Source organism: Entelurus aequoreus, linkage group LG08, assembly GCF_033978785.1.
Source record: "Entelurus aequoreus isolate RoL-2023_Sb linkage group LG08, RoL_Eaeq_v1.1, whole genome shotgun sequence".
Classification (NCBI taxonomy): domain Eukaryota; kingdom Metazoa; phylum Chordata; class Actinopteri; order Syngnathiformes; family Syngnathidae; genus Entelurus; species Entelurus aequoreus.
The window spans coordinates 11709254-11729791 of NC_084738.1; the positions used below are offsets into that span (position 1 = coordinate 11709254).

Consider the following 20538-nt stretch of genomic DNA (forward strand, 5'->3'; position numbering starts at 1 on the left):
TGTATATATATGAGAAGAAGAGGACAAGAACATGTATATATATGAGAAGAAGAGGACAAGAACATGTATATATATGAGAAGAAGAGGACAAGAACATGTATATATATGAGAAGAAGAGGACAAGAACATGTATATATATGAGAAGAAGAGGACAAGAACATGTATATATGAGAAGAAGAGGACAAGAACATGTATATATGAGAAGAAGAGGACAAGAACATGTATATATATGAGAAGAAGAGGACAAGAACATGTATATATATGAGAAGAAGAGGACAAGAACATGTATATATATGAGAAGAAGAGGACAAGAACATGTATATATATGAGAAGAAGAGGACAAGAACATGTATATATATGAGAAGAAGAGGACAAGAACATGTATATATGAGAAGAAGAGGACAAGAACATGTATATATATGAGAAGAAGAGGACAAGAACATGTATATATATGAGAAGAAGAGGACAAGAACATGTATATATATGAGAAGAAGAGGACAAGAACATGTATATATGAGAAGAAGAGGACAATGGAAGAGACGTCCACAAGCGCTGCCCTCAGCCCTGACTCACGTTGCTCTCTCCTCCCCTCGCATCTTCATCCTCACTCCTCCTCCTCACTCTCTCTCTCCCTCCCTCTCCTTCAGGATCACTTTTTTCCCCTCTCCGGACTCTCCCGTCACTCACTCACACAATCCTCCCGGCTCTCTCCGAGCATCGTCTCCGCGTCCGCCGTTCTTCAACCCCCACCCCCCCTCCGCCCCCCCCGCCCGGCAGCCACCATTCCCGCCTTGGAGAGCTCCACGCTGGCAGCGCCGCCCCTTCCCCGGCTGAGCATCGGGCGCAAGACCCTGGTGGCGGCCGCAGTGGGGGTCATGCTGGTCCTGGTCCTGGTGGTCATCATCCCCGTGCTGGTCAGCTCCGTGGGGTCGGGCGGCGGAGAGGACGGCGCCGGCCGCTACGAGATGCTGGGGACGTGCCGCATGGTGTGCGACCCCTTCCCCACGGGGGAGCCCGTCACCGCCGAGCTACAGGTGGAAGCCGGTTTGGCCGATCACAGCATCGGACCGCCGTTGCACACGTACGGCGCTCACGGCTCCCCCGGCAGACACGGTCGCCCCGGCAACCCCGGACCCCCGGGCCCACCTGGAGAACCAGGTCCTCCGGGACCCAAAGGACCCCCCGGGGATGCCATGGACGTGGTCCGGAAGGGGATTCTCGGATTCGGGGGCAAAGGCTCGGTCAGCACCACCACCTACACCACCACGCCCCGGGTGGCTTTTTACGCGGGACTCCGGAACCCGCAGGAAGGTTACGACATCCTCCGCTTCGACGACGTGGTGACCAACATCGGGGGCAACTTTGAGGGCGCCACGGGGAAGTTCACCTGTAAGATCCCCGGCACCTACTTTTTCATATACAACGTTCTGATGAGGGGTGGAGACGGCACCAGCATGTGGGCGGACCTCATCAAGAACGGTCTGGTGGGTGAACAACTTCCTTTAAAGTTAAAAAGTACCACTGATAGTCACACACTAGGTGTGGTGAAATTACTCTCCATCCCCTTATTCCACCCCCTGGGAGGTGAGGGGAGCAGTGAGCAGCAGCGGTGGCCGCGCCCGGGAATCATTTTGGTGATTTAACCCCCAATTCCAACCCTTGATGCTGAGTGCCAAGCAGGGAGGTAATGGGTCCCATTTTTTATAGTCTTTGGTATGACTCGGCCGGGGTTCGAACTCACGACCTACCGATCTCAGGGCGGACACAAGCCCACTGAGCAGTTTTGATACCTGTTAGCATGTTAACATTAGTATACTAGTTTTTTTTTCCAGGTATACCACTTCAGAGTAATATAGTTTGGTATTTGACACGTTACATTTAACATTTTCGCATGCTAACATTAGCATGCTAGCTTTTTTTTTCTAATTTTGCAGGTATACACTTTAGCGGCAAACATTTTGTTACTGGACGAATGCTAACTGTTAGCATGTTAACATTAGTATACTATTTTTTTTAGCAAATCTTTCAGGTACACCACTTTAAAGTAATATCGTTTGGTATTTGACACGTTACATTTAACATTTTCGCATGATGACATGCGAAAATGCTAGCTTTTTTTTGCTAATTTTGCAGGTATACACCTTAGCGGCAAACATTTTGTTACTGGACGAATGATACCTGTTAGCATGTTAACATTAGTATATTGTTTTTTTTAGTACATCTTTCAATTTACACCACTTCAGAGTAATATAGTTTGGTATTTGACACGTTACATTTAACATTTTCGCATGCTAACATTAGTATGCTAACTTTTTTGCTCATTTTGCGGGTATAAACCTAAGCGGCAAACATTTAGTTCCTGGACGAATGATACCTGTTAGCATGTTAACATTAGTATACTAGTTTGTTTGTTTTTTAGCAAATTTCAGGTACACCACTTCAGAGTAATATAATTTGGTATTTGACCCGTTACATTTAACATTTTCGCATGCTAACATTAGCATACTAGCTTTTTTGCTCATTTTGCAGGTATACACCTTAGTGGCAAACATTTTGTTACCGGGCGAATGATACCTGTTAGCATGTTAACATTAGTTTTTTTTTAGCAAATCTTTCAATTTACACCACTTCAAAGTAATATAGTTTGGTATTTGACACGTTACATTTAACATTTCCGCATGCTAACATTAGCATGCTAGCTTTTTTGCTCATTTTGCAGGTATACACCTTAGCGGCAAACATTTTGTTACTGGGCGAATGATACCGGTTAGCATGTTAACATTAGTATATTCTGGTTTTTTTTAGCAAATCTTTCAGGTACACCACTTCAAAGTAATTATAGTTTGGTATGTGAAATGTTACATTTAACATTTTCGCATGCTAACATTAGCATGCTAGCTTTTTTGCTCATTTTGCAGGTATACACCTTAGCGGCAAACATTTTGTTACTGCACGAATGATACCTGTTAGCATGTTAACATTAGTTTTTTTAGCAAATCTTTCAATTTACACCACTTCAAGTTTGGTATTTGACATGTTACATATAAAATTTTCGCATGCTAACATTAGCATGCTAGCTTTTTTGCTCATTTTGCAGGTATACACCTTAGCGGCAAACATTTTGTTACTGGACGAATGATACCTGTTGGCATGTTAACATTAGTATACTAGTTTGTTTGTTTTTTTAGCAAATTTTAGGTACACCACTTCAGAGTAATATAGTTTGGTATTTGATATGTTACATTAAAAATTTTCACACGCTAACATTAGCATGCTAGTTTTTTGCTCATTTTGCAGTATACACTTTAGCGGCAAACATTTTGTTACCGGCCAAATGATACCTGTTAGCATGTTAACATTAGTATACTATTTTTTTATAGCAAATCTTTCAGGTACACCACTTCAAAGTAATATAGTTTGGTATTTCACACATTACATTTAACATTTGTGCATGCTTTTTTGGTCATTTTGCAGGTATACACTTTAGCGGCAAACATTTTGTTACTGGACGAATGATACCTGTTAGCATGTTAACATTAGTACACTAGTTTTTTTTCAGCAAATCTTTCAGGTACACCACTTCAAAGTAATATAGTTTGGTATTTGACACGTTACATTTAACATTTTCACATGCTAACATTAGCATGCTAACTTTTTTGCTCATTTTGCAGTGTATACACTTTAGCGGCAAATATTTTGTTACTGGACGAATGCTACCTGTTAGCATGTTAACGTTAGTATACTAGTTGTTTTTAGCAAATCTTTCAGGTACTCACTTTAGAGTAATATAGTTTGGTATTTGACACGTTACATATAAAATTTTCGCATGCTAACTTTAGCATGCTAGATTTTTTGCTCATTTTGCAGGTATACACCTTAGCGAACAAACACTTCGTTACTGGACGAATGATACCTGTTAGCATGTTAAAATGAGGGTTTTTTTTAGCAAATCTTTCAATTTACACCACTTCAAAGTAATAGTTTGGTATTTGACACGTTACATTTAACATTTTCGCATGCTAACATTAGCATACTAGCTTTTTTGCTCATTTTGCAGGTATACACCTTAGTGGCAAACATTTTGTTACCGGGCGAATGATACCTGTTAGCATGTTAACATTAGTTTTTTTTTAGCAAATATTTCAATTTACACCACTTCAAAGTAATATAGTTTGGTATTTGACATGTTACATTTAACATTTCCGCATGCTAACATTAGCATGCTAGCTTTTTTGCTCATTTTGCAGGTATACACCTTAGCGGCAAACATTTTGTTACTGGGCGAATGATACCTGTTAGCATGTTAACATTAGTATATTCGGGGTTTTTTTAGCAAATCTTTCAGGTACACCACTTCAAAGTAATTATAGTTTGGTATGTGAAATGTTACATTTAACATTTTTGCATGCTAACATTAGCATGCTAGCTTTTTTGCTCATTTTGCAGGTTTACACCTTAGCGGCAAACATTTTGTTACTGCACGAATGATACCTGTTAGCATGTTAAATAAGTATACTAGTTTTTTTAGCAAATATTTCAGGTACACCACTTCAAAGTAATATAGTTTGGTATTTGACACGTTACATTTAACATTTTTGCATGCTAACATTAGCGTGCTAGCTTTTTTGCTCATTTTGCAGGTATACACCTTAGCGGCAAACATTTTGTTACTGGACGAATGCTACCTGTTAGCATGTTAACATTAGTATACTAGTTTTTTTTAGCAAATATTTCAAGTACACCACTTCAAAGTAATATAGTTTGGTATTTGAAACATTACATTTAACATTTTCGCATGCTAATATTAGCATGCTAGCTTTTTTTTGCAAATTTTGCAGGTACACACCTCAGCGGCAAAAATTTTGTTCCTGGACGCATGATACCTGTTAGCATTAGTATACTAGTTTTTTTTAGCAAATTTTAGGTACACCACTTCAGAGTAATATAGTTTGGTATTTGACACGTTACATTTAACATTTTCGCATGCTAACATTAGCATGCTAGCTTTTTTGCTCATTTTGCAGGTATACACCTTAGCGGCAAACATTTTGTTACTGGGCGAATAATACCTGTTAGCATGTTAACATTAGTATACTCGTTTTTTTTTTAGCAAATCTTTCAGGTACACCACTTCAGAGTAATATAGTTTGGTATTTGACACGCTACATTTAACATTTTCGCATGCTAACATTAGCATGCTAGCTTTTTTGCAAATTTTGCAGGTATACACCTTAGCGGCAAACATTTTGTTACTAGACGAATGATACCTGTTAGCATGTTAACGTTAGTATACTAGTTTGGTTTTTTAAGCAAATTTTAGGTACACCACTTCAGAGTAATATAGTTTGGTATTTGACACGTTACATTTAACATTTTCACATGCTAACATTAGCACGCTAACTTTTTTGCTCATTTTGCAGTGTACACACTTTAGCGGCAAATATTTTGTTACTGGACGAATGCTACCTGTTAGCATGTTAACGTTAGTATACTAGTTGTTTTTAGCAAATCTTTCAGGTACTCACTTTAGAGTACTATAGTTTGGTATTTGACACGTTATATATAAAATTTTCGCATGCTAACTTTAGCATGCTAGCTTTTTTGCTAATTTTGCAGGTATACACCTTAGCGGCAAACATTTTGTTACTGGACGAATGATATCTGTTAGCATGTTAACATTAGTTTTTTTAGCAAATCTTTCAATTTACACCACTTCAAAGTAATATAGTTTGGTATTTGACACGTTACATATAACATTTTCGCATGCTAACTTTAGCATGCTAGATTTTTTGCTCATTTTGCAGGTATACACCTTAGCGAACAAACATTTTGTTACTGGACGAATGATACCTGTTAGCATGTTAACATGAGTTTTTTTTTTAGCAAATCTTTCAATTTACACCACTTCAAAGTAATATAGTTTGGTATTTGACACGTTACATATAAAATTTTCGCATGCTAACATTAGCATGCTAGCTTTTTTGCTCATTTTGCAGGTATACACCTTAGCGGCAAACATTTTGTTACTGGACGAATGATACCTGTTAGCATGTTAACATTAGTTTTTTTAGCAAATCTTTCAATTTACGCCACTTCAAAGTAATATAGTTTGGTATTTGATACGTTACATTTAAAATTTTCGCATGCTAACATTAGCATGCTAGTTTTTTTGCTCATTTTGCAGTATACACTTTAGCGGCAAACATTTTGTTACTGGACGAATGATACCTGTTAGCATGTTGACATTAGTACACTAGTTTTTTTTCAGCAAATCTTTCAGGTACACCACTTCAAAGTAATATAGTTTGGTATTTGACACGTTAAATTTAACATTTTCGCATGCTTTTTTTGCTCATTTTGCAGGTATACACCTTAGCGGCAAACATTTTGTTACTGGACGAATGCTACCTGTTAGCATGCTAACATTAGTATACTAGTTTGTTTTTTTTAAGCAAATTTTAGGTACACCACTTCAGAGTAATATAGTTTGGTATTTGACACGTTACATTTAACATTTTCACATGCTAACATTAGCATGCTAACTTTTTTGCTCATTTTGCAGTGTATACACCTTAGCGGCAAATATTTTGTTACTGGACGAATGCTACCTGTTAGCATGTTAACGTTAGTATACTAGTTGTTTTTAGCAAATCTTTCAGGTACTCACTTTAGAGTACTATAGTTTGGTATTTGACACGTTACATATAAAATTTTCGCATGCTAACTTTAGCATGCTAGCTTTTTTGCTCATTTTGCAGGTATACACCTTAGCGAACAAACATTTTGTTACTGGACGAATGATACCTGTTAGCATGTTAACATGAGGTTTTTTTTAGCAAATCTTTCAATTTACACCACTTCAAAGTAATATAGTTTGGTATTTGACACGTTACAGTTAACATTTTCGCATGCTAACATTAGCATGCTAGCTTTTTTGCTCATTTTGCAGGTATACACCTTGGCGGCAAACATTTTGTTACTGGACGAATGCTACCTGTTAGCATGTTAACATGAGTTTTTTTTTTAGCAAATCTTTCAATTTACACCACTTCAAAGTAATATAGTTTGGTATTTGACACGTTACAGTTAACATTTTCGCATGCTAACATTAGCATGCTAGCTTTTTTGCTCATTTTGCAGGTATACACCTTGGCGGCAAACATTTTGTTCCTGGACGAATGCTACCTGTTAGCATGTTAACATTAGTACACTAGTTTTTTTTTTAGCAAATCTTTCAATTTACACCACTTCAAAGTAATATAGTTTGGTATTTGACACGTTACATTTAACATTTTCGCATGCTAACATTAGCATGCTAGCTTTTTTGCTCATTTTGCAGGTATACACCTTAGCGGCAAACATTTTGTTACTAGACGAATGATACCTGTTAGCATGTTAACATTAGTACACTAGTTTGGTTTTTTTAAGCAAATTTTAGGTACACCACTTCAGAGTAATATAGTTTGGTATTTGACACGTTACATTTAACATTTTCACATGCTAACATTAGCATGCTAACTTTTTTGCTCATTTTGCAGTGTACACACTTTAGCTGCAAATATTTTGTTACTGGACGAATGCTACCTGTTAGCATGTTAACGTTAGTATACTAGTTGTTTTTAGCAAATCTTTCAGGTACTCACTTTAGAGTAATATAGTTTGGTATTTGACACGTTATATGTAAAATTTTCGCATGCTAACTTTAGCATGCTAGATTTTTTTGCTCATTTTGCAGGTATACACCTTAGCAAACAAACATTTTGTTACTGGACGAATGATACCTGTTAGCATGTTAACATGAGGTTTTTTTTTAGCAAATCTTTCAATTTACACCACTTCAAAGTAATAAAGTTTGGTATTTGACACGTTACATTTAACATTTTCGCATGCTAACATTAGCATGCTAGCTTTTTTGCTCATTTTGCAGGTATACACCTTAGCGGCAAACATTTTGTTACTGGACGAATGCTACCTGTTAGCATGTTAACATTAATATACTAGTTAGTTTTTTTTAAGCAAATTTTAGGTACACCACTTCAGAGTAATATAGTTTGGTATTTGATACGTTACATTTAAAATTTTCGCATGCTAACATTAGCATGCTAGTTTTTTTGCTCATTTTGCAGTATACACTTTAGCGGCAAACATTTTGTTACTGGACGAATGATACCTGTTAGCATGTTGACATTAGTACACTAGTTTTTTTTCAGCAAATCTTTCAGGTACACCACTTCAAAGTAATATAGTTTGGTATTTGACACGTTAAATTTAACATTTTCGCATGCTTTTTTTGCTCATTTTGCAGGTATACACCTTAGCGGCAAACATTTTGTTACTGGACGAATGATACCTCTTAGCATGTTAACGTTAGTATACTAGTTGTTTTTTTGAGAAAATCTTTCAGGTACACCACTTCAGAGTAATATAGTTTGGTATTTGACATGTTAACTTTAACATTTTCGCATGCTAATATTTGCATGCTAGCTTTTTTGCAAATTTTGCAGGTATACACCTTAGCGGCAAACATTTTGTTACTGGGCGAATGATACCTGTTAGCATGTTAACATTAGTATACTAGTTTGGTTTTTTTAAGCAAATTTTAGGTACACCACTTCAAAGTAATATAGTTTGGTATTTGACACGTTACATTTAACATTTTTGCATGCTAACATTAGCATGCTAGCTTTTTTGCTCATTTTGCAGGTATACACCTTAGTGGCAAACATTTTGTTACTGGACGAATGCTACCTGTTAGCATGTTAACATTAGTTTTTTTTAGCAAATATTTCAATTTACACCACTTCAAAGTAATATAGTTTGGTATTTGACATGTTATATTTAACATTTTCGCATGCTAACATTAGCATGCTAGCTTTTTTGCTCATTTTGCAGGTATACACCTTAGCGGCAAACATTTTGTTACTGAACGAATGATACCTGTTGGCATGTTAACATTAGTATACTAGTTTGTTTGTTTTTTAGCAAATTTTAGGTACACCACTTCAGAGTAATATAGTTTGGTATTTGATATGTTGCATTTAAAATTTTCGCATGCTAACATTAGCATGCTAGTTTTTTGCTCATTTTGCAGTATACACTTTAGCGGCGAACATTTTGTTACCGGCCAAATGATACCTGTTAGCATGTTGACATTAGTACACTAGTTTTTTTTTCAGCAAATCTTTCAGGTACACCACTTCAAAGTAATATAATTTGGTATTTCACACATTACATTTAACATTTTTGCATGCTTTTTTGCTCATTTTGCAGGTATACACCTTAGCGGCAAACATTTTGTTACTGCACGAATGATACCTGTTAGCATGTTAACATTTGTATACTAGTTTTTTTAGCAAATCTTTCAGGTACACACTTCAGAGTAATATAGTTTGGTATTCGACACGTTACATTTAACATTTTCGCATGCTAACTTTAGCATGCTAGCTTTTTTGCTCATTTTTGCATGTATAAACCTTAGCGGCAAACATTTTGTTACTGGACGAATGATACCTGTTAGCATGTTAACATTAGTTTTTTTTTTAGCAAATCTTTCAATTTCCACCACTTCAGAGTAATATAGTTTGGTATTTCACACGTTACATTTAAAATTTTCGCATGCTAACATTAGCATGCTAAATTTTTTGCTCATTTTGCAGGTATACACCTTAGCGGCAAATATTTTGTTACTGGACGAATGCTACCTGTTAGCATGTTAACATTAGTACACTATTTTTTTTTAAGCAAATATTTCAGGTACACCACTTCAAAGTAATATAGTTTGGTATTTGACACGTTACATTTAACATTTTCGCATGCTAACATTAGCATGCTAGTTTTTTGCTCATTTTGCAGGTATACACCTTAGCGGCAAACATTTTGTTACTGGACGAATGCTACATGTTAGCATGTTAACGTTAGTATACTAGTTGTTTTTAGCAAATATTTCAGGTACACCACTTCAGAGTAATATAGTTTGGTATTTGACACGTTACATTTAACATTTTCACATGCTAACATTAGCATGCTAGCTTTTTTGCTCATTTTGCAGGTATACACCTTAGCGGCAAACATTTTGTTACTGGACGAATGATACCTCTTAGCATGTTAACGTTAGTATACTAGTTGTTTTTTTGAGAAAATCTTTCAGGTACACCACTTCAGAGTAATATAGTTTGGTATTTGACATGTTAACTTTAACATTTTCGCATGCTAATATTGGCATGCTAGCTTTTTTGCAAATTTTGCAGGTATACACCTTAGCGGCAAACATTTTGTTACTGGGCGAATGATACCTGTTAGCATGTTAACATTAGTATACTCGGCTTTTTTTTAGCAAATCTTTCAGGTACACCACTTCAGAGTAATATAGTTTGGTATTTGACACGTTACATTTAACATTTTCGCATGCTAACATTAGCATGCTAACTTTTGTGCTCATTTTGCAGTGTATACACTTTAGCGGCAAATATTTTGTTACTGGACGAATGCTACCTGTTAGCATGTTAACGTTAGTATACTAGTTGTTTTTAGCAAATCTTTCAGGTACTCACTTTAGAGTAACAGTTTGGTATTTGACACGTTACATATAAAATTTTCGCATGCTAACTTTAGCATGCTAGATTTTTTGCTCATTTTGCAGGTATACACCGTAGCGGCAAACATTTTGTTACTGGACGAATGCTACCTGTTAGCATGTTAACATTAGTTTTTTTAGCAAATCTTTCAATTTACACCACTTCAAAGTAATATAGTTTGGTATTTCACACGTTACATTTAACATTTTCGCGTGCTAACATTAGCATGCTAGCTTTTTTGCTCATTTTGCAGGTATACACCTTAGCGGCAAACATTTTGTTACTGGACGAATGATACCTGTTAGCATGTTAACGTTAGTATACTGGTTGTTTTTTTTAGCAAATCTTTCATGCACACCATTTCAGAGTAATATAGTTTGGTATTTGACACGTTACAGTTAACATTTTGCATGCTAACATTAGCATGCTAGCTTTTTTTTTTTCTAATTTTGCAGGTATACACCTTAGCGGCAAACATTTTGTTACTGGACGAATGATACCTGTTAACGTCAGTATATTAGTTGTTTTTTTGAGAAAATCTTTCAGGTACACCACTTCAAAGTAATATAGTTTGGTATTTGACACGTTACATTTAGCATTTTCGCATGCTAACATTAGCATGCTCGGGAATCATTTTTGGTGATTTAACCCCCAATTCCAACCCTTGATGCTGAGTGCCAAGCAGGGAGGTAATGGCTCCCATTTTTATAGTCTTTGGTATGACTCGGCCGGGGTTCGAACTCAGAACCTACCGATCTCAGGGCGGACACTCTAACCACAAGGCCACCGAGCAGGACACGGAGTCACAGGAGCATGAACCCACCAGCGCGCCAAGTCATGCGTTCATGTGTGTCGTGATCCCGAGCTGCGACTCGGTGTGTAGCCCGGAATAACAACAACGCACAGTGGCAGGCTGCCAGACTGCGTACGTGTGCACATTACGCGGCTCGCGACTCGGCGACACGTCAAAAACGTGGCCCCGGGTTGTGGCCGGTTGAAAGCCGGGGGGGGGGGCGTTTGTCGTTATTTATATGTGGAGGGAAGTGCGTCTGCAGGAGCAAAGGTCACCGCCTCGGGCAATGGTGTCGAGGGTGGAGCACCATCAGCTAGGGGCGGGGCGTGTGTGGGACGGCGAGACACAGCTGGCAGGTGATTAGATTTCACAGGTGGTACGTGTTAATCTAATCATCTGTTGTCTTTAACAGTAAGCAGCCAGGAGCACATTACCATTTGTACCTGCGATTGCCTGCCCTTTGTTTATATATTTTAATTAATTTTTTTTCAATAAACAAATACAATCATGTGTGCTTACGGACAGTATCCCTGCAGACTGTATTGATCTATATTGATTTATAATGTATATATTGTGTTTTTTGTGTTGATTTAATTAAAAAAATAAAAATAAAATAAAATAAAATAAATAAAAAAATATTTTTTTTATTTCTCGTGCGGCCCGTTACCAATCGGTCCGTGGACCGGTACCGGGCCGCGGACCAATGGTTGGGGACCACTGTTGTACGTGACAAAATAACCACCACAACCAATCACAATAACTGTAGATTAAAGTTAAAAAAGTTAAAGTACCACTGTAATTCCACCACACTAGGTGTGGTGGAATTACCCTCTGCATTTCCCCCTGGGAGGTGAGGGGAGCAGTGAGCAGCAGCGGTGGCCGCGCTCGGGAATCATTTTTGGTGATTTAACCCCCAATTCCAACCCTTGATGCTGAGTACAAAGCAGGGAGGTAATGGGTCCCATTTTTTATAGTCTTTGGTATGACTCGGCCGGGGTTTGATTTTACGACCTACCGATCTCAGGGCGGACACGCTAACCACAAGGCCACCGAGCAGTTTTGATTCCTGTTAGCAAATGATACCTGTTAGCATGTTAAAGTTAGTATACTAGTTTTTTTTTGCAAATATTTCAGGTACACCACTTCAGAGTAATATAGTTTGGTATTTGACACGTTACATTTAGCATTTTCGCATGCTAACATTAGCATGCTAGCTTTTTTGCTAACTTTGCAGGTATACACCTTAGCGGCAAACATTTTGTTACTGGACGAATGAGACCTGTTAGTATGTTAACATTAGTATACTAGTTTTTTTTTAGCAAATATTTCAGGTACACCACTTCAGAGTAATATAGTTTGGTATTTGACACGTTACATTTAGCATTTTCGCATGCTAACATTAGCATGCTAGCTTTTTTGCTAACTTTGCCGGTATATACCTTAACGGCAAACATTTTGTTACTGGACGAATGATACCTGTTAGTATGTTAACATTAGTATACTATTTTTTTTTAGCAAATACTTCAGGTACACCACTTCAGAGTAATATAGTTTGGTATGTGACATGTTACATTTTTGCATGCTAATATTAGCATGCTAGCTTTTTTGCCCATTTTGTAGGTATACACCTTAGCGGCAAATATTTTGTTACTGGACGAATGATACCTGTTAGCATGTTAACGTTAATATACTAGTTGTTGTTTTTTTTAGCAAATCTTACAGGTACACCACTTCAGAGTAATATAGATTGGTATTTGACACGTTACATTTAACATTTTCGCATGCTAACATTAGCATGTTAGCTTTTTTGCTCATTTTGCAGGTATACACCTGCAAAATGTACAGTACAGTACAGTAACTCCCGAAAAGATAAAACATTTTTTTAGGTTGACATCGTCAAAAGGTTTGTAACTAACTTGGCCAATGGTTAGCATATTTTGCAGATTTTAGCATGACATGTCCATGTAATTTCGTTACAACCGCCGAACAAATCTCGGTTTTGAGGCAAAACCTAAGATAACGTAAAAACGATGTATAGCACGATTAATGTTTTTCTGTACTAGTACACTAACAAGTACGCTAATGTCCGATAACTTTAGAAGCAAGCATCATTTTAAGCTCATTCTGTCAAAAGGTTTGTGACTAACTCGGCAAATAGTTCAAGAATTTTGCGATATTTAGCATGACATGCCCACATAAACTGGTTATACAATAACTGCCTAAAAATCCATAAGAGCTCTCTCGCTAAAAACAGAAAATAACGTAAAAACTACATAAATTACGATCAGTGTTTCTCGGTATTCATATACTAACTTCCTGTAACATAAAATAATCAAGATAATTTTTGAGTTATGGGTCATTTGGCTACTGGTTTACACATGTTGCTGATTATAATGTAGGATAATAATATCAACTGGCAAACAAATCAAAAAGATCGCTCCCGTGAGTTTTAGAAATAAATACAAAAAATAACGTAAAAACACAAAATACCGTATGTCGTTTTTGGGTTGTTAATATGCTAATTTTCGTTTAGAGTTTAGGTTTGGATGATGAGCGTAATGCTTGTGAACGAACATTAAAATGCGCCAAACCTTCAAAAGCCGCGTGAGGAACTTGGCTAATAGCTTAAGATTTTCTTCGAACGCTTACAAAGTTTTGAGAAAATAATGCAAACACGACATATTGTTCAGTTAGACTGCATTAATATGCCAACTTATGATAACTTTGGACGACGAGCACGATGGTTGCTGACGATTGACTATAACGATACACGGTAATTCCGTCAAAGGCCAAAAAAATGTGTGACCAATTTATGAATTTTATTGATTTCAACTTAAAATATAAACAAAAATATATACAGTACACACCTTCTCCTCATTCAATGTGTTTTCTTTATTGTCATGACTATTTACATTGTAGATTGTCACTGAAGGCATCACAACTATGAATGAACACATGTGGAGTTATGTACTTAACAAAAAAAAGGTGATATAACTGAAAACATGTTTTATATTCTAGTTTCTTCAAAATAGCCACCCTTTGCTCTGATTACGGCTTTGCACACTCTTGGCATTCTCTCCATGAGCTTCAAGCACACCTGTGCAAAGCAGTCATCAAGTTAAGTACTAATAACTCCACGTGTGTTCATTCATAGTTCTCATGCCTTCAGTGACAATCTACAATGTAAATAGTCATGAAAATAAAGAAAAAGCATTGAAATGAGAAAGTGTGTCCAAACTTTTAAAGTTAAAGTACCAATGATTGTCACACACACACACTAGGTGTGGTGAAATGTGTCCTCTGCATTTGACCCATCCCCTTGTTCACCCCCTGGGAGGGGAGGAGGGGAGCAGTGAGCGGCAGCGGTGCCGCGCCCGGGAATCATTTTTGGTGATTTAACCCCCAATTCCAACCCTTGATGCTGAGTGCCAAGCAGGGAGGTAATGGCTCCCATTTTTATAGTCTTTGGTATGACTCGGCCGGGGTTTGAACTCACGACCTACCGATCTCAGGGCGGACACGCTAACCACTAGGCCACTGAGCGGGTGTTTTGGCCTGTACTTAGATGTTTTCGTCACGTCAACAGAACATTAAGAAAGAGTTTGAATGTCGTGTATCGGACGCCTCGGTCTCCTTGGACGCATCCTCGCTCACCCATGCGGTCTGGACACTGGCCGAGAGTTGGTGGGCGGCCGAGAGGGTGGAGTCGGCTCTCTTGGTTGCTTTGTTGGGTCTGCTCCTTTCTCTGGCCATTTTACCATGAATTGATTAACGTGGACCCCCGACTTAAACAAGTTGAAACACTTATTCGGGTGTTACCATTTAGTGGTCAATTGTACGGAATATGTACTGTACTGTGCAATCTACTCATAAAAGTTCCAATCAATCAATCAGAATCTCCCCCCCACCCCAGCGGACGACGGCGTGGAACACCGCAGAGGCCGCCACAGTGTGTGTGGGTGTTGAAGTGATGTTTTCGTTTTGGTTGCTTGTCTATGCATGGTGCAATCGTGTGTGCGCAATGGGTATTATTGGTTGATTATTTTGTTGTTGTTGTTGTTGTTTTACTTTTGGGGCTGTGTGTAGAAGTGGCCCTGCTAGAGTGGCATCAGCTCTGCTCTTTAATGTCCTTTGTGTTCTTTGATGTTTCCCTCTTACACACATGATTATGTGTGCTATGGCTATGAGGTTTTTTTCTTCTTCCTTGGCCCAGGCTTAGACTTAGACCCCTGATCTTGAATGGGATTGTGCTGAAAATCTGAATTTCCCCTCGGGGATTATTAAAGTACTTCTGATTCTGGCTCTGAAGTTAATGCCGATGTTTTTCCCCGCCTTAGGTGAGGGCCAGTGCAATCGCCCAGGACCAGGACCAGAGTTACGACTACGCCAGCAACAACGTCATTCTGCACCTGGACGCGGGCGACGAGGTCTTCATCAAACTGGACGGGGGAAAGGCCCACGGCGGCAACAGCAACAAGTACAGCACCTTTTCGGGCTTCATTCTCTACGCCGACTAGCCGGGCGGGGACCACGGCGGGTCGCTTGACTTTCACTTGCAGCCAGGACGACGTTGCCCGTAGCCACCGATCTGCGGTCGGGCGGGCGGATTGGCGGTTACGGGAAACGGGTCTACCTCTTTGTCCATTCAGGGTGCCTACGCCGCGGTTCCGACAACCCGACCCAACGCGTCATGGCGGCGGCGATTCCGACAGCGTCATCTCCAAACACGTCTCGTTTGCTGGTGTTCTTGCATTCTTCCTGTTAGCACGCTAAGATGTGAACTCAGGCGTCGGAATGGGATTATTGTTTTAGTGAATAAGCTCTGATATTGAATCTTGTCAGTCCGAGTCCTGTCTTGTTCAAGACCTTGATTAAATATTTGTGCCATTCTACCATGTGACGTGCCAACTTGTGAGTGTCTGTGGAACTCAAGCATGCAGCACCTGTCGTTACAAAGAGTAATTAAAGGTCCAACTATTATGCCATTTTTATGATGACGTTCTAACAGTAAGATTTAGGACTTTGTGAGATTGAGGGTACTCTGCAGTGGACATTTGTGTTTTGCTGAAGACGGCTATTTTTCCCCCAAAAGAAATGGACTAAAAACAAATGTCTGCTGCGGAGGATGCTGGTTGTCATGGCAATATCCTAAATTGGAAAATACTTGACAAATGTTGCGGATTTCAGTATAAAACGTCCAGACAAACTGGTAACAACTGCCAAAAAACCCCCAAAGAATGCTTGAGAAAAATCTAGGATAACATAAAAACCACGTACGATCCAATACACTAACTTCCGACACCTGCAAAAGTTGTCATCTATTTGCCAATTTTGCAGATTTTAGTTCCAAAGGTCTGTATAAACTGGTTATAACTGCCGGACACATAAAATGTCCACTGCGGAGGATGCTGGTTGTCATGAAAATATCCCAAATTGGAAAATACTTGACAAATGTCGCGGATTGCAGCATAAAACGTCCAGACAAACTGGTAACAACTGCCAAAAAAACCAAAAGGAACGCTCTTTCTAGGCTTGAGAAAAATCTAATATAACATAAAAACGAGGTACGATCCATGTTTCTCTGTACTAATACGCTAACTTCCGACAACTGCAAAAATTGTCATCTATTTGCAAATTTTGCAGATTTTAGTACCAAAGGTCCGTATAAACTGGTTATAACTGCTAAACACATAGAATGTCCACTGCGGAGGATGCTGGTTGTCATGAAAATATCCCAAATTGGAAAATACTTGACAAAATGTTGCGGATTTCAGCATAAAACGTCCAGACAAACTGGTAACAACTGCCAAAAAAACCCAAAGGAACGCTCTCTCTCGGCTTGAGAAAAATGTAAGATAATGTAAAAATGACGTACGATCCATGTTTCTCTGTACTAATACGCTAACTTCCGACAACTGCAAAATTTGTAATCTATTTGCCAATTTTAGTTCCAAAGGTCCATATAAACTGGTTATAACTGCCAGACACATAAAATGTCCACTGCGGAGGACGCTGGTTGTCATGGAAATATGCCGAATTGGAAAATACTTGACAAATGTCGCGGATTGCAGTATAAAACGTCCAGACAAACTCGTAACAACTGCCAAAAAAACCAAAAGGAACGCTCTCTCTCGGCTTGAGAAAAATCTAAGATAACATAAAAACCACGTACGATCCATGTTTCTCTGTACTAATACGCTAACTTCCGACAACTGCAAAATTTGTAATCTATTTGCCAATTTTGCAGATTTTAGTACCAAAACCAAAGTACACATAAACTGGTTATAACTGCCAAACACATAAAATGTCCACTGCGGAGGACGCTGGTTGTCATTAAAATATCCCGAATTGGAAAATACTTGACAAATGTCGCGGATTGCAGCATAAAACGTCCAGACAAACTGGTAACAACTGCCAAAAAACCCCAAAGGAATGCTCTCTCTCAGCTTGAGAAAAATGTAAGATAACGTAAAAATGACGTACAATCCATGTTTCTCTGTACTGATACGCTAACTTCCGACACCTGCAAATTGTGTAATGTATTTGCAAATTTTGCAGATTTTAGTTGCAAAGGTCCGTATAAACTGGTTATAACTGCCAGACACATAAAATGTCCACTGCGGAGGATGCTGGTTGTCATTAAAATATCCCAAATTGGAAAATACTTGACAAATGTCGCGGATTGCAGCATAAAACGTCCAGACAAACTGGTAACAACTGCCAAAAAAACCAAAAGGAACGCTCTCTCTCGGCTTGAGAAAAATCTAAGATAACGTAAAAACGAGGTACGATCCATGTTTCTCTGTACTAATACGCTAACTTCCGACACCTGCAAAATGTGTGATGTATTTGCAAATTTTGCAGATTTTAGTTGCAAAGGTCCGTATAAACTGGTTATAACTGCCAGACACATAAAATGTCCACTGCGGAGGATGCTGGTTGTCATGGAAATATCCCAAATTGGAAAATACTTGACAAAATGTTGCGGATTTCAGCATAAAACGTCCAGACAAACTGGTAACAACTGCCAAAAAAACCAAAAGGAACGCTCTCTCTCGGCTTGAGAAAAATCTAATATAACGTAAAAACGAGGTACGATCCATGTTTCTCTGTACTAATACACTAACTTCCGACAACTGCAAAAGTTGTCATCTATTTGCCAATTTTGCAGATTTTAGTTCCAAAGGTCTGTATAAACTGGTTATAACTGCCAAACACATAAAATGTCCACTGCGGAGGATGCTGGTTGTCATGGAAATATCCCGAATTGGAAAATACTTGACAAATGTCGCAGATTTCAGCATAAAACGTACAGACAAACTGGCAACAACTGCCAAAAAAAACAAAAGGAACGCTCTCTCTCGGCTTGAGAAAAATCTAAGATAACGTAAAAACGAGGTACGATCCATGTTTCTCTGTACTAATACGCTAACTTCCGACAACTGCAAAAGTTGTCATCTATTTGCAAATTTAGCAGATTTTAGTACCAAAACCAAAGGTCCGTATAAACTGGTTATAACTGCCAAACACATAAAATGTCCACTGCGGAGGATGCTGGTTGTCATTAAAATATCCCGAATTGGAAAATACTTGACAAATGTCGCGGATTGCAGCATAAAACATCCAGACAAACTGGTGGTAACTGCCAAAAAACCCCAAAGGAACGCTCTCTCTCGGCTTGAGAAAAATGTAAGATAACGTAAAAATGACGTACAATCCATGTTTCTCTGTACTGATACGCTAACTTCCGACACCTGCAAAATGTGTAATGTATTTGCAAATTTTGCAGATTTTAGTTGCAAAGGTCCGTATAAACTGGTTATAACTGCCAAACACATAAAATGTCCACTGCGGAGGATGCTGGTTGTCATGGAAATATCCAGAATTGGAAAATACTTGACAAATGTCGCGGATTTCAGCATAAAACGTCCAGACAAACTGGTAACAACTGCCAAAAAAACCAAAAGGAACGCTCTCTCTCGGCTTGAGAAAAATCTAAGATAACGTAAAAACCACGTACGATCCATGTTTCTCTGTACTGATACGCCAACTTCCGACAACTGCAAAATTTGTCATCTATTTGCCAATTTTAGTTCCAAAGGTCCGTATAAACTGGTTATAACTGCCAGACACATAAAATGTCCACTGCGGAGGATGCTGGTTGTCATGGAAATATCCCGAATTGGAAAATACTTGACAAATGTCGCGGATTTCAGCATAAAACGTCCAGACAAACTGGTAACAACTGCCAAAAAAACCAAAAGGAACGCTCTCTCTCGGCTTGAGAAAAATCTAAGATAACGTAAAAACCACGTACGATCCATGTTTCTCTGTACCAATACGCTAACTTCCGACAAACAGCTGTTTCTTTCATTCAAAAATTTCAGGTACATTTTTATATTTAGCAAACTCATCCCGCGGGCCGGATAAAACCAGTTTGCCTGATCTGGCCCTCGGGCCGTACGTTTGACACCCCTGCACTAAACAGTCAGGCATACAAAAAGCACATTTAAAGGGTCAAAATGGCAGCATCAAGACGACACTCTGTGGGACCTCACCTATTAAAATAGTATAATATGGGACCTTTAAGAGCTTGTGGTTTTTTAGAATGCATAATCAATGATATTTTTTTGCATTAAAGAAAAAGGTGGTTTAATGTTTTTGTCTGGTTCATTTGCATCCTCTTGCAGTCTCTGCCATATGGCAGACTTGAACTTTCAACGAGAAGACAGCAGCTGGTAGAGCTCAACTGTATAAGAAGTGATACTTTTCCGCCAGAGTTCTCCAACATCTTTGGAGTCGAGACGTCCGAGTCTCCGAACCAAGTTTTGCGGGCGTCAAGAAGTTGCCAAGTGCAAAGGCAGCTCTGTTGCAGCCCGTGAGTGTACAGTATGTTATGAGACAAGAGTCCAAAATGTCACTTTGGTCAAACAGCAGCGAGTGGATTGCGTTGCAGCGCCGCTTGGACGCCCCGCGGCCCCCAAACTTAAGCCCTCCTTGTCCTGAGACAGCTCACTTCCTCCAGACACAATTAAAAGTGAGGCTCTGTGCCCAAGCAGAGGTCACCCGAGCCACGGGGACGGCCGAGAAACTAGCGCAGGCTGCTTCTTTTTTTTTTTTTTCTCTCTCCCTTTCCTCTCGGGCGCTATGAGAGCATCGTCAAATTAAGAG

The 20538-nt window shown here is 38.8% G+C and overlaps 1 protein-coding gene across 1 annotated transcript; it reads left to right on the plus strand.

Annotated features, from left to right (window-relative positions):
• The first annotated feature begins 840 nt into the window (after positions 1-840).
• LOC133654969 (C1q-related factor-like) lies at positions 841-16262 on the plus strand. The gene is made up of 2 exons (XM_062054842.1): positions 841-1484; positions 15705-16262. Exons 1-2 carry the CDS (start codon positions 876-878, stop codon positions 15882-15884), a joined length of 789 nt encoding a protein of 262 aa, XP_061910826.1. The 5' UTR covers positions 841-875; the 3' UTR covers positions 15885-16262.
• The last annotated feature ends 4276 nt before the right edge of the window (positions 16263-20538 follow it).